The sequence below is a fragment of the Mustela lutreola genome, chromosome 7 (genome assembly GCF_030435805.1).
Source record: "Mustela lutreola isolate mMusLut2 chromosome 7, mMusLut2.pri, whole genome shotgun sequence".
NCBI classification, from domain to species: domain Eukaryota; kingdom Metazoa; phylum Chordata; class Mammalia; order Carnivora; family Mustelidae; genus Mustela; species Mustela lutreola.
Genome location: NC_081296.1, coordinates 88,910,896 through 88,926,271, shown reverse-complemented (window position 1 = coordinate 88,926,271; position 15,376 = coordinate 88,910,896). Strand labels below are relative to the sequence as shown.

Sequence of the window (15,376 nt, the reverse complement as noted above, 5' to 3'; positions counted from 1 at the left end):
GTGCCATTTAATATATAGGAACTTCCTTCTCTCTGGCACCAGAAGCTCATGCAGAGGGAGGAAAATGCACTTGCAAGAATTTTGCCTACAGTAAAGAAGAAGATATAAGGCAATAATGAGCAGACAAATAGTGCGTGAAAGATTGTGGGCATTAAAGGCAACCAGATTGGGTTCAAACTCTGACTTACTTACTTATTTCTTGTGGTAGCTACTGAAACAGCTCAACAACTATTTCTAGTTTTCTGCCTTTCAGGCACATAGTAGGGATGCATTTCCCTATCAACTTTGGAATTAGGTGGGGCCGTGTGATTAATTGTGGTCAATGATTCTGAGAGGAAGAAACATGTTTCCCTTCCAGGCTGAAGGCTTAATGTCAAGAGGGAGACCCTCCAGAACTCTCTTTTCCCTTTGTCACATTGAGAGAATATTTAGTTCATTATTCTGAGTCCCGAAGTAAGAACAGTGCCAAGCAGAGCCCATATAGCCAACCTGTGATACATGAGTAGTATGTGTGAGAAATAAATCTTTGTAACTTTAAACCTTTGAGATTTGGAGGTTGTTCAGAATCTCAGCAAGCCCTAGCCTAACCTGAGAAACTGGTTCTTTTAAGCTAGTCAATTAAGCTCTCTGTTTTTGCTCATATCCATGAAACGGGGGGAATAATCCATTCTGAGAGCATTAAATAAGCTCATGTGTATAGCATAAAAACAGTCAAATAGTAAGATTTGACCAATTTAGGGTTTTTTTCCCTTCCATCCTACTCCTATCTCATAACCCCCCCCCCACACACACACACACAATTCCCTTTTTATCAAATGGTGAAATAACAACTGTCCTTGGTCCCTTTTCTAGATTTCTTCTCTCTACTGATTCCATCTTCCCTTCCATTTAACGAAGTGCTCTTCCGTTTAAACGAAATGTTAACATTGGCACTTGAGCCAGTATTATTCTCCTGCCCCTTGAGAATATCTGCATCCAGTAGAATGCATTCTTTTTATCTCAAAGAAATTAATTTTAAGGATGGGATTTAAGGCCGTATGTACATTTAGTAATGGGAATAGTTGGGTTGGGGAATTTCTAATACTCCAAAAGTGATGTCCCCTGGACAACCACAAATCTACCTCTTTCTAAAGTTAGGCATGGTAGAGAGATAAGGACAAGAAAACAGGAGGTTAAAGGATTTATCTGAAAAAGGACTATGATTGAGCTTTTCCCGCCCAGGGTTTCCAGACTATTCTGAACAGGTACCAGGACTTCATTTTTTTTCTTTTTCTTTTCTTTTTTAAATATAGAATGCATCACAAATTTGCATGTCATCATTGGCAGGAGAGGGTGGGCACACTAATCTTCTATCATTCTAATTTTAATATATGTGCTGCCAAAAAGACCACCAGGACATTTTTTGAAATAACCAAAATGCTATCTAGGTACCCTTCTAGCCCTAACTTCCTGTTTCAGGAATAGATGCATGAAATCCTAATAAATTGTAAAAGCTAAAGTAATCATAAGGACAAAATATTTGGATTCAACCATATATCTTACACACTTGATAATGTTATGATATAACTTATGTTGTAAGTTACATGATTTCGTGTTGTAGTGATGATCTAGTTAGGATAACCAATGCCTTCCCAATACAGGCAGTTACAGTTATGACAACCAGTGCCTTCCTGATGTAATTACATGGAACATTAAACCTAACATTTATCCTTTTTATAATAAGGCCCTTTTGTCAATGATAATGCTTGGTTTTCATCTTTAAACTTTGGTATTCCTTTTTTTTTCCAACAAAATAAATAACTCTCAATTATACCATGTGAGGTTTAATCACACATCCTAGGTTGTTTTGTTTTTTTTCTAGCTACAAAGCACATCAGCCCATATATGAATATAACCATTAAAGATAAGTAATTTCAAAACAGGCAATGCTAAAAAGTAGGTGAGGGACATTTCCATGGACTCACTGACCTGAAACCTAACACACGTATCGAGCAGATCTTCAGCCAAAGGTGACAGCGAATCTAACAAGCACCCTTTCTTATAAGTAGCTTAAGTGTTCCTCTAATTCATGTCATAAAAACCAGAAAGAAATCTCCAAACATGTGGGGTGAAAGTCAAATCTCTCAGCTTAACACAGGAGGCAAACACTGCACATTCACATCTAATTAACAAAAAGTCGTTTTTTTCAAAAGTTAAAGGCTGAAATTTTTGCAATTTAATCCCAAATTTAATAGCAAACTCTAATGATTATCCTGATTGCAATTAATAAAAGCTCCCAAACAGGTCAACTCATTTAAGTGCTATCTGTAATCATTTGGATTTTAACATGATGGTTATTACTTATTACCCTGAAACCAAGCCGCGCAATGAGATATTGATTACTTTTAACCTTTAGATCCAAGGATTCAAGAAAGGTCAGAGGAGGGGAATACTACACCTTTCTTGGCTGGCAAACGTATTGCCTTCAGGAGAATTCAAATGATTCCCATTGGCCAAGTAGACCCAAGATTAGTTTATTCTCTGGGCTGACAAGAAATGATGATGCTTTTCAAAATCACACCCAGCACGTATTTAGTGAAGTGTTACATTTATATAACCAGTGGCCTCAAGATGTGGCACATCTTCACATCGCAGCAACTCTCAGGCTGTTAACCCTTGAACAAGTTTTGTTCATGGAAGCATCTTTGTTGGGATGAGATCCTAAATGTAGTGGCTTTAATTGGAATAAACTCATCTCATTAAATTCTCTTGTGGGTTCCAAAAGGCTGAACACAATCTCTGGCCATTGCTGACCACTAGCATTTCTTTGGGGTTTCTTTTTTCCATGACAACATTTAGAAATATTTTTTGCATTTGGGCCACCGAAAAGCAAGGAGTTCTTGGTGGGGTCCAGCAGAATTACGGGCAAGGGAAACATAACTGTTATGTGTTAGATTAATTTGCAGAACACTTGGCATTATTACTGCCAAGTCGTCAAATTGTTCCAAGTTGTTCCGGAAGGTTGTTATTAATAGTATGTTTTCTGAGGAAAGTTCTGTCTACTTTTGGAACTGCATTTCTGTTGCCAAGGAAACTCCTTTAAGCACAGTTTTCTAGGAGCACACTGCTGCTTTTGTTTGCCAGTGTCCTATTCATATCATCTAAGTAAGCGTTTTACATGCTCCAGCCTTCAAGCCCAAATGTTGAAGTTTTAGCCCATTTAAGTTGCTTTTTCAAACACAGCTTATGCCTGCTATGATTTCCCTCTTTCTCTCCCCCCTTTGCTCTCTCCCTCTCCATCCACAGCGCCTCTCTCCCCGCCTTCTTCCCACTCTCCCTCCAACACGTCCCACTCTTACTATTCAAGGTTTATTTTTTAAAACAGTTGCATTAGGGGAGATAGTTTTCACGAGTTTTTGATAAATTAACTTCAATTTGAATAATAATTCCATAGGTTGTAGCATTAGTCCTTCAAGTGTTAATTATCTTTTCACTTTAAAATTAATGTAGTCATTTCCTCCTGACTCCTCTACCCCATTTATTGAAGTGCTGAGGAAAACATGTCATTGAGTCCTGAGCCAGCCCTGTTGTTGTGATTAAGCGTGGTCACATGGCCCATCTCTGCCAAAAGGAGGGCCCTGAGAAAAGGTGACAAAGACAGTGATTTCCTGTCAGCAAAGAGTACGACAGGGCTGTCTAGAAGTGATGCAAATGAGGGGAACTTTCCCCACGGCTTGTTTGATCCACTCTAGGCCAGAGCAGGCCAGGCCAGGCAGAGAGGGAGCCGCACAATACAGCAGAGGCAGCCCCGAGAGCCAACGCACCTTCCGGACAGTAGCTCACCCACCAGAGACAAAAACTGCTGGCGGCCCTTCCCTTCCTTGCCCCTCTGCACACAGAGCCAACTATTTCTTGGCATACTATTCTCTTAACATCCTTTTTTTTTTTTTTTTCTTTTTCCCCTCTTAAAAAAGTGATTCAAATAGGAATTATAAGCGCCAGCAAAAACAGCATTTCCTATATTGTTCAGAAAGCACATCCGTCTACTTTTTCTTCTAAGCATTTTCAGGATGAGTTTTGTCCTCTCTCAAGAAAGAAAAGAAAAAGATCTACAGTTATCTTCATAGCAAACCCAGATTCACCAAAGCTCACATTAAGATGACAGTTATCTAGGACTTTGTAGCTTTAATAAACACGGAACAACAAATTCCTTTCTAAAGAGCAGTGGAGGCAGCCTCGATTTTCCTATTCTGATCACTTTTAAAATGACTAGATAATGTTATTTGAAATATTATAATGGTTTTAAGCATATTCTTCTTATCTTAATGGAGTTTTAATCTAACATACAATTAAGCTCTACAATTAATCTACTGAGAAAGAGGTAAAAAATTATCTTTAGGTTCCTGTGTCTGATATATCTGGTACATTTTTACCTTGACTGCTTCAATAACTAGTAATTTGCTTCATTTTGGTACTAAAATTCCGACCTAAGACCTAATTAACAGAATTTAATTTTCTTAAAAGATTTATTTATTTATTTAAGAGAGAGAAACAGAGAAAAAAACCAGTGGTGGGAGGGGAGAGAGTAGGAGGGAAATCTCAAGTAGACTTTGCTGAGTGTGGGGCCAGATAAGGGGCTCAAACCCGGGACCCTGAGATCATGACTTGAGCCGAAAACAAGTCAAATGCTTAACCGACTGAACCACCCAGGCACCCCCAGCATATAATTTTTTGACACATACTTCTGTTCTGTACACCAACATGTAAAAATTCTTTTTTCAAAAAAAAAAAAAATTCTTTTTTCAAAAAGGTAATGGATTTTCTTCTATTTTAAGCCCAGCTACTACAACCTGGACTATGAACCACCCTAGTATTACATTTTTAGGCGCTTAGGTTCAGTCATAAAGGTATTGGACTATAGTTGAAATTATTTTGATCAATCTGGTACAGAACAAAACAAAAGTGAACTGTTGCAGAGGGTTGATATTTGTGAATTTATAGAATACAGGGGTAGCAGGATTAATCTGTTTTCTGTGATGGTTCATAGCCATGACAACATCATTTTGGCATCAATTGTTATAAAATAAAGTCAATCATGCCCCATTTTTCTTTTTACACTGTGCTTTATATTCCCCAGAATTTCTAATCCTACTCCATACTCATTTCTTTTAAAAAGTTGTAATGCTTATCTTTTAATACACACCCGAATTCTCTAAAAGTGACAATTTTCTCCTTTAAAATGTATCTCTTTCTCTTATCTTTTTTTCCCCTAAAACAATTCTTCTTTCAGTGTTTAGTTCTCTTTTTATTTGTTTGAATTTTTTTTTTTTTTTTAGAATTTTCTTATTTGTTCATTCACCCATGATCTTAGTTTACTCTTTTTGTTTTGTTTTAGATTACTCATTTTTGTTTGGTTAGTTGTATATAAGTAATTTCAACTGTTTTTCTCTCTCTTCAAGGTTATAGTTCTCCCTCACTTTCCTAGTACCCTCTTCTTTTCTTTTTTTTTTTTTTTTTATTTTAAGGATTTATTTATTTATTTGACAGAGAGAGAAATCACAAGTAAGCAGAGAGGCAGGCAGAGAGAGAGGGAGAAGCAGGCTGCCCACTGAACAGAGAGCCTGATGTGGGGCTCCATCCCAGGACGCTGAGATCATGACCTGAGCCGAAGGCAGAGGCTTAACCCACTGAGCCACCCAGGAGCCCCTACCTTCTTCTTTTCAAGTATGTAATATTGATGTCTTCTTTTATTAATCTCACCTGGCCAAACTATCATTGAAAGGAACCACCTGTGGTTGAGAGCTGTGTTCAAAGTCTGTAAATGTTATCTGGCAACAGAGTTAGAGAAAAACAATTTACTTGTTAAAAGTATTATGTTTAGGGGTGCCTGGGTGGCTCAGTGGGTTAAGCCTCTGCCTTCTGCTCAGGTCATGATCCCAGAGTCCTGGGATCAAGCCCCGCATCTGGCTCTCTGCTCAGCAGGGAGTCTGCTCCCCACCCCCCCTTCTCCCTGCCTCTCTGCCTACTTGTGATTTCTGTCAAATAAATAAATAAAATCTTTAAAAAAAGTAAAAGTATTATGTTTAGAAACTTACTTATAAGAAATATTAGTAGTTAAACATTTCACTACCATGCCATTCTAATCCCTTACATTAAAAAAAAAATTCCTGACAGAAAGTGTTTTCATATCTAAGTATCAAAATAAACTTAATTTCTTCAAAGGAAGTGTAATTTTTTTCCCCCTCAGGGAAAATGTAAATTTTGCAATTAAGCACATTTCCCTCTTTGCTTTTACTACCAGGAAACCCAATGTGAAATTTTAGTATCTTTAGTAAGTGCATAGGACCATACAGTCTATATGCCTATATATTAACTCTTCTCACTGAAAGAGATTAGTCTATGTTTATTTTCCCCAGTTCTGATTTATATTTATGTGTTAAAAATATTTTTAAGGGTTTCCTGTGAATTCTTATAAGCAACCTCAAATCCAGAGCAGAGTTAAAAAATCTAATCAGTCTGCTTAGTGAGCACTGGATTATGCAAAATGGGCAGTCTTTTTCCATTTGCACAGCGGACATATTTGTTTAATACTTATACCAACAGAAATATAGAGGACACTTGCATTTTTCCCATAAAAACAGAACTATATGAGAGTAACTAGCCCTCAAGATGAAATATAAAATCTCCTGTGTGAATTCCTTGAAAGTATAAAGACCTTAGTTAAAATGGGTACTAATGTTACATAATCTTTCAGCTGTAAGCATTATTTTAGTCCCTTAGAAATCATATAAGCTAATACCTTGTTGATGAGGAGCAGCTAAGCCATCCTCTCAAGGAACAAATCTATAAATGCGGTGCTTTCGTGAGCTTCCTACTCTCTGAAAACAGCTCTTGTTCAAGTATAACAATAATTGCCAGAATGCAACTTTTGAATGTGGCCCTTGAAATTAACCCTTGGACTCTGGAAGCCCATACTAATCCAGGCTCACTAAGGGCTCTGTTATCTGGGCTTCGTAGGTGGCAGAGAATGGGCAGTGCTCTGTGGCAAGGGAAGGAGCCCCTGACCGGGCACAGCCTCACAGCACTCCCAAGTCAGCTGTGTCTGCCACCGAGGGCAGGACAGCAACAAGCAGCAGCCTGAGCTCCAGCCTCTCCAATCTTGATGATGCTTCGAGGTCACTTAGTCTATAAAATTCACAGGATGGGGAGGAGATGTCTTGAGCTTCCCTGAGCCCAAGAATAATGCCACCTTTGATCTGTAGAAATGAAAAAAATGGAGCTTTTCCTTTGCAAGTGGGTTTTAAATATTTCTCCATTAATAGTTAATGCACATGCAGACCGGCAGAGTGACAGCTTCCCGTGATTATGAATTCCGGCTTCGTAACTCCAGTCCAAATAGGAGCTGAACTTTCAAAATCACGGTGGTTACTTTTGACAAATTAAATTGTCCTACTTAGGAAGGTAGGAGGAATGAAGAAAAAGAAAGTGAGAGAGTGGGAGCAAATTCTTCTTGGAGGTGAGTCTCAGACTGAGGAAGAAAAAATAAGAAAGAACTACTTTTGTGTTTTCTAGGCTGACAATACTGCCAGTGTTTATTAGAAAAGAGCTATAGAAGGTCCCTGCTCAGAGGTTGGGCAACTGGGCCAGACAAAGACGGGAGAAGGAAAGACACTGGCAGGATGGCTCGCTGTCTCAAAACAAGGAAGAAAATATTTTTGAGGGAGTGGTCATTTTTAAATAAGAATCAAGTTGCTCTTAAGACCCTGCTGTTGAAAGTTAATTAGAAAGAAAATGGTCTTAAATTTCTAATAAACAGAAAATAACAAGAAATGGTTTAAACAGAAAATTCTACTTTGTTGTCCTTCGTAATGCTAAAATTCTAAATTATGTCAGGTGGTGTCAATGTATTCTTTGCCCGTTAAATCTAACTCTTTTCCTCTAAGAAGTCCCTGTGGCATTTTGCTGGCTTGGGGTAACCGACATATCACAATAGGTGCCCAGCCCAGGAGCTCTGCTGAATGAATAATCGAAGGTATTTATCTGGAGTTACATATCTAGGGGTTAAGGACAGACGATTTTCTGGCAGAGACTAGAGTATAAAATAAATAGGGAAAGTCAGGTAAGTAGTGCCTTATGTGGAAAAGGCTAAAAAACTCTTCACTCTTGTTGACTACCATCTTAGTAGGCTTTCTCTAAACCAACATTTCCAAATGTGGACTTTGGGGAATCAACCTAAGTCTGTGTAGTACATGTCACGAGTCAGGATCTGGGCATGACTATCTACTCCAGGAAAGGAGCTGAGTGATGAAATACAGAGAGCCCCCCAAGGAGAGGAGAGAAAAGGTTTTGAATTCTACCATAACAAGAATCATACTTGGTCTATGGCCCCTGGGATTTTACCATCACTCAGGTGAAGGTCTCTCTGAAAGGTTTCACCTTCATTCTTTATGATAATATCAGCAAACATGAACTTCATTCTCACCCTTAATTTTTTGGTATATGTGCTGCCGAACAAAGTGAGCACTTGAACTTTGAACTCAATGACCGTTAATTCAGTATCAGCTATGTAAGGTGTTTTGCTTAACAATGTATACAATCTAAGAGCAAGGCATGTTTCTTAGTGTTATAGAAGCATTTTAAGAAAGGAAGAAGATGTACATGGGTTGAGCTGGACTGGAGTGCCATGACATGGGTTGGGCATCCTGTTGAATGGTCTTGAAGACTAGGGAATGTGAATAATAAATGCCCCACAGGGGAAGGGGGAGTCCCACTGACCAGAAAAAAAAAATGGTTTTGTCCCAAATGTCAGTGGTGCCCTTGATGAAAAATGCTGGTAGAGCATTGATATCTTCCAAGGACAACAAATTTAAAGATTAAAGTCTCAAATGTAACTGAAAGCAGAGGAAGGCCTGGGCACCAACTGAGAAGTGCTATTACTCTGGGGTCTCTGTGATTCATAGGCTCAAAACCCTCCTCCCCCAGGTCATCAGTTCAGTTGATTTCTGAAAAGGCACATTGGAACAGAGGAATGGGACATGGAAAATGTTGACCTAACCTGAAAATCCCTGAGGATTCTAGATGAAGACCTGAAATTAATTTTCCTCCATCATTTTTTCTAATTTGGGATCCACCCTGAGTTCTCAACGACTCCTTACTCAATATCCTCAGATTGCTCTGGAGGTTCCTAAACCTCTGGAATAATGTGGGGGCTTGTGTAAAGGAAGACTCTACAGATCTGTAGCATTTGCCCTTGGTGTATAGGTAATCTTTAAATTTGCTTATAAGCCAAATGCAAAGTTTGGGCCAGTCTCATGAACTTAGCTGCATTAACACCTCAGAGCAGAAAGATGATGACAGGACGTGAGTCACAAATAAAGAACCCCAGTATGGAAAATGTTTGGGGAAATGCTGTAATCCAAGAGTATGAGTGGGTGGAATAATGGCCTTCAATATACCAGAATGGGAATTCTTAGGCAGAGCACTTATAAGGAAACCACAAAAAAAAAAAGACTGATTTCCTATTAATTGTGATGTAAATTATATGGATGTGATTTTAACAAAGAATAGCACTACTACTGAAAAAAAAATTGTGGTTTATGTGCAAAATGCAAAATGCATCAAGAAGAAAAGAAATCTTATTTGGCATCATGAGTGCAATAACATCTGAGATAATGGCTTATGGTTAGTTAACTTTTGTATTATTTTTTCCTGTTTTGTTCAATTTTTAATGCTTATTAGGAATGAAACTAATATTTTCTATCAATAAATTGATAAGATTAATGGGCATTTTTCATACATAATTCTTGATCCTGACATGAAATGTGAACTCACCTTGCTTTGTTTACACTAGCTGAAGACTGTTATTCCAGACATGTTAGGCTAGAAGATATACTGGGTAGTTTTGTTGTTAATGTGGATGACTAGCCATACAGGAAATAGCTAGTAGTCAACAAACTCGATTAATGTTGGTAGAATTCTTTCAGGAATAAAATATCACCATTTGCTGACTCCTTGGGGAGATTATATCTTCTCTTAACCAAGATGATTCTCAGGGGACACTAATTAAAGTCAACCGACCCTTGAAAAGTATAAATAAAGTTCTCTCTTTAGAGAAGGTAAAAGTTAAAATAACATATTTAGGAAAGGTAACTTAAAATGATAAAAAATGAGGAAGAAAGGAGACAACTTTTATTTGACCTTGAATGTACTTCTTATTCTACAAGAAACTTTTAAAAGCTAGAGGGTAGTTGTTTCTTGTCATTATACTGTTGCTGATTCTGTGGTTAGTTATTAATTTTATTTTTTATGATTCACAATCTGCTCTTTGAAATATGCCATATGCTCAAAGCAATTCAAGGATGACAACTGTCAGAATTACTCCAATAAAAATTGCCTAAATGAGGAAGATTTACTGCAATCTGATATTTCAGTGGAAAGTCCCTCTACCCTCCCCGACAGCTTTTGCAGACGCTGTGAATCTTGCAACCATTTTTTCAGTCAAAATCACATAGCTGTTTTGTAAGAACTTCTAAGGCTATTTAAGTAGAATTGGTAAAACATATTAAGCTAAGGGTGAATTAGCAGACACGGAAGAACAATATAGATAGTTATTAGATGGATTGCCTGTGATCAATATATAAGTTCCAAGCCAGTTTTTTTAAATCACACACAAATGTATTGAGTTGATATGACAACGTCTGCTCTGTGTATCACTAATAAACATTAAATTGAATGATCCCTGTACCCTGGAAGTAGCAAGTCAAACTGGAGGCAAATTTCTTTTTTTCTCTGGAAAGATCTGAGGGGTGGATAGAATCCACCTGAGTGCTCCAATGAAAACACATTTTGTTAAATGTTACCAGTCCATTTATCCTTCATTTTGTTTCAGTCTATTTATTAATGCGGTTTCATTTATTGCTATTCATCTTGGAGATAAATCTTTGTCCTTCTATAGAATTACACCAAATAGAATGTGATAAAGGGAACTTTCTTGCAATTATGATGTCGGTGCAGCCTGTCAGCACACAAGGGATGGAAATGAGTTTGGGGACAGGGAAGGGAATTCTAATAGACACCATGATACATACAATGAACGCAAAGATATCCTGAGAGAGAGAGAGACTTGTCAGGCTAATCAGATCTTCCACAGCAAGGTAAAGGCAAGAAGGGTAGCTCTAACCTTGTAAAGATGCTGCTGCTGCTCCTCTGACATCATCAGGTCGTGGCTGTCCATCACGAGGGACTCCATGTCAATCAGCCAATCCCAGAGCTCCTGATATTCCGAATCAAAGTCCAGAAGCCTGAAGATAAGGCACAAAATGTATTATGCATAAATACAGTGTAGTTGTTAAAATCTCATATTAGAATAATATATTCTTGAAAACCCATGATGTATCTAGGTGATACCTGTGAAAAGAGAAGGGAAAAATTCTCGGTGTGGTTATGCGGTGGGCAAAATAGAAACTCAAGCCTCTGACATAGCATTTCTTAGATTTTGAAAACATAACATGTTATTCCAGGGCTCATACCTGAGATGTATCAAGACTATTTCCATTCGCTAACCCTTTTTGAGGATTTACAGCACTTGAACAAAATGACTACTATTATGTCCTTGGAAGAGAGTGCTGCCATATTTAACAGACTGAGAAATGAAGGGTCGGGGCCTTGTGAAGGGAACAGGGTCCAGAATTTTGGGTCAGAATAGCACCCTCAAAATTCAAACCTCTTTCTTGCCCACTAGATTTTCATAGATGTCGCATCCGAAATACATTTATGATTAAGAATACTAATTCAAGGGGCGCCTGGGTGGCTCAGTGGGCTAAAGCCTCTGCCTTTGGCTCTGGTCATGATCTCAGGGTCCTGGGATTGAGCCCCACATCAGGCTCTCTGCCCAAAAGGGAGCCTGCTTCCTCCTCTCTCTCTCTGTGCCTGTTTCTCTGCCTACTTGTGATCTCTGTCTGTCAAATAAATAAATAAAATCTTAAAAAAAAAAAAGAATACTAATTCAACTAATTTCTCTACAACGATCACAATTTATTATCCGATCTGAAATATCATTTTCCCCAGGAAACGACTCAATCATTTATTTGTCCCTCTGCTGTCTATCTGCCTATCTCTGCAAACATATATCCTACATTTATTGTCATGGATGAGTAGCCAGCATTTCAGCTTAACACTCAGAGATAGGCTTGAGTGACTCTGGTAAGCCGGTGAGAACCAGGGGCAGATCCAGTATTAGACAGGTGTTCCCCACAGACGTGTAGGAAACAAAGGTAAGGACAGGAAGTCAAAACAATGAATCTTTGAATAGCCAGCAATCATTAAAATTCAAAGGAGGATCACTATGGTTTTCAACAAAATAAATCATTAGAATAAGGAGCTTAAAAGGATTAATGTGATTTTCTATTGAAAGCCTGGTGAATAAGTAAAGCCCAGATTCTTCTAAAACACTGTGATCAGAAAATGAAAGTGCAGGATGAAAAACTATGACTTTGTCCTTCCCCCCAAAATCATCTCCCTAAAAGAAACCACATCCTTGCCAAACTGTAACAGAGCAAAACCCTATCAGAACCAGCAAAGCAGCGGGCTCAAGTATGAATCTGGATTTATCAAGTGAGTATCTTATTACTACCTTGTTCCTGTCTCTATACATTAAATGGCTACTTTCCACAAAAATGAACATTCACTTTTCATAATTTAATTTAATCTTAATCGATCTGTCAAAGAAAACGGAAGGTGTGTCTGGTGACCGAGGAGACTAGATCTAGAACAGCTTGTTTTATTTTAATTATCTTACCGTAATTACAAAGATTACTGATGAAGACCATAAGCATCCAGGGGCAGGGATGCTCGCTGGCTGACACGTAGAACTGACGTTTAACTGAATGCTGATGGCTCCTGCTAAAATGTGGATCCTTCCCTATCTTGGACTAAGACCTGGAGAGGAGGTATGTGAGACAGGTTGAAAGGAAAGTCAAAAGCACCAGGATGTCAGCTCCTTTTACTGCTTGGAAGTCTGGGAAGAGACTTCACCATCACCTGGAGTGGGAACACTACAATCAGAGAGAACTTTGGTCAGGACTCCCTTTGCTACCTGTTCTTTTATCTTCTGGATGAGGACACTGTTCTCTCACTCCCCACCTGACCCTCCCCACCCAAGAGGTTTCTAGGAGTTCACCCAGTGAATCTGACAGAGGTGCTGGCAGGGCAACAAAGGCACACTGACCCCAAGGAGAGGCAGGGGGGCCTCTGAAGCCAGACCTCACAGAGTTGGCAGGGTGAGTGGGGGTTGAGATGAGGCTTAGTCAGCAGAAATACCTCCTGACCAAGCAAGAGATAACAACACAGCCATGGGCTCTGTGGGGATCAACTTTGGAATACCTAGGGCAAAATCCATTCAAACAAAACCAGACAGCCCCTACCCAAGAGCCTTGGTGAGCCCAGGGAAACTCATCACACCTCAGAATCACAAGGTCACATAAACCCAGATGCCATCTTAGAAAAAAGAAGGGAGAGAAATAAATCTGAAAAACAGCATTTACCCCAAGAGATAGCTCCCCAGTGATGATGTTAATTTATTAGGGGATGCTATAAGCATTGTGTTAAAGAACTGGGCCTCTGATCTTGAAGCAAGCTTTCCCCTTATTTACCAAGAAATTATGTGCTTAGAATGTCTCATAAAAACTATCAGTCAGCAAGGAGAATAAAGGGGCCTGTTTTCTCTTTCATATGTGCATGCAGAAAAGAAATTTTGATTAGGACCAAACAATTCAAGGGTAAGAAATGAATTTATCTTCCATTTCTAGTGCTCAGCATAGCACCTGGTGAACGATGATGAGTGAAGGTAGCTACTGAAGCCACAAACCTTTAGTTGGGCAAGAGTGGCTTCAGAAGAGCAGCATGTGGCAGAGACAATAGGGTCTCCTCCCCCGATGCCACTACCAGCACAACCCGTGCCACAGACAGGCTTGGTCCCTCCTTCTGAAGGTGAGGTTTTGCCTTCAAGTCCATGATAATGGTGCATTTCTTACTTACAGATTATGTGCAGTAGCTTCTCAATTGAGGTGAGCTCTCCCCCCTCCATTCCTCCTACATCTTCCCCTTTTCTACACTGAAAATTAAGGAGACTGAAATAAACCAAACATACATTACATGGTAAAATACTCAGAACGATGACATCTTTTCACTGGCTCTTAACCATACCTTTCTATCTATGGAGCTTTATGATTCCCTTTAGCAAGGGGCTTAGAACAAAAACCCATTTCTTCTAGTTAAATGTACCTCAACTTTCTTCTCAGGGAGTCTACACAGAAGACCCACAAGAGGCAAATGAACCTAACACAGATACTCCCCCTTTCTGCAGTCTAGTCTATTTTCATTTTAGCTGAGAATATGTAGGCTTGAGTTTGTTAGCTACAGTAAATGCTTTGGTTTCATATTTTGCTTCATTAGTATAGAATCGACAGTAGTGTTTTCCAAACAACAATTCTTGTAAGGTCCTAATACTGAAGACAAAAACATTTATTTTAAGCATTTGTGCCTAATTTCAGATTCTTGGCCGTGTGTTAATTCCCAGCTTAGAAAAGACCTCGGAACTTTACAAATTTAGTGAAATCAAATATGTAACTTCGTAGCCAATCACAAACAAATTACTAGAATTTCTTTCTTGATTCTTCAAAAGCTTCTGAAATGAATGCAATTAAGTGTGTTCACTATTTCAGGAAAATTCTTAGGTAAGAAAGTAGCTTACTTTCTTATGTTTATGTTACCTGCAAAGGTGTGTGAAGTGTTTTTCAAGTAATTTTGTGCAAGACGGTGTCTTCCAGGCAAAGTGCCAGGTACTATACAAGAAAACAGAGAGGATCATAGATGAGTGAATTTATCAAGGGTAGCTAGAACTAGTTAACAGTTTTATATCCCTTTGAGGAATATGCTGATTCTATCGATTGAATTCAGAACGAGGTTCTTTTCTTGAATTCACGGTGACAAGGTCCTAGTCTCTCTTTTTAGAAGAGAGAGAGGCAACTGAAATTGTGGCAGGTGGCTCACAATCTTATAAGGGATATAAACACGGGAACTACTCTTTTGGAGGGATTTTCCTCATAAAATTTTCTGTCGTGTTTCGGTTTGTGTTAATTCCTCCACTCAAATATGTAATCTATTCGCTGTTAAAAGATCTCAAAGCATAACTTCTCAGTAGCCTATGGATCTGTTATATTCTTTATGAAAATGTTACAAAGCAAACTCATAAATACTCTAGGAAAGTGTTATAAAGCAAACACATCACCAAAATGGTATTCTTTTGGATACTTCTCCTTTAAATTGCCATATACTCCATCTGAAATGGGTTCACAATAAAAGAGTTGGACACTGTTGTAGGTATAATATTCCCATTTTA

General features: G+C 38.6%; 1 protein-coding gene across 5 annotated transcripts in view; it reads right to left on the bottom strand.

Annotated features, from left to right (window-relative positions):
• Nucleotides 1-15,376, bottom strand: part of AKAP6 (A-kinase anchoring protein 6) — a 464,720-nt gene that overhangs the window by 105,175 nt on the left and 344,169 nt on the right. For all 5 annotated transcript variants that reach the window (XM_059181873.1, XM_059181872.1, XM_059181875.1 and 2 more), the window contains one exon: nucleotides 11,159-11,279. In XM_059181873.1, coding sequence (XP_059037856.1) covers nucleotides 11,159-11,279 — 121 coding nt within the window. The remainder of the gene's footprint in view (nucleotides 1-11,158; nucleotides 11,280-15,376) is intronic.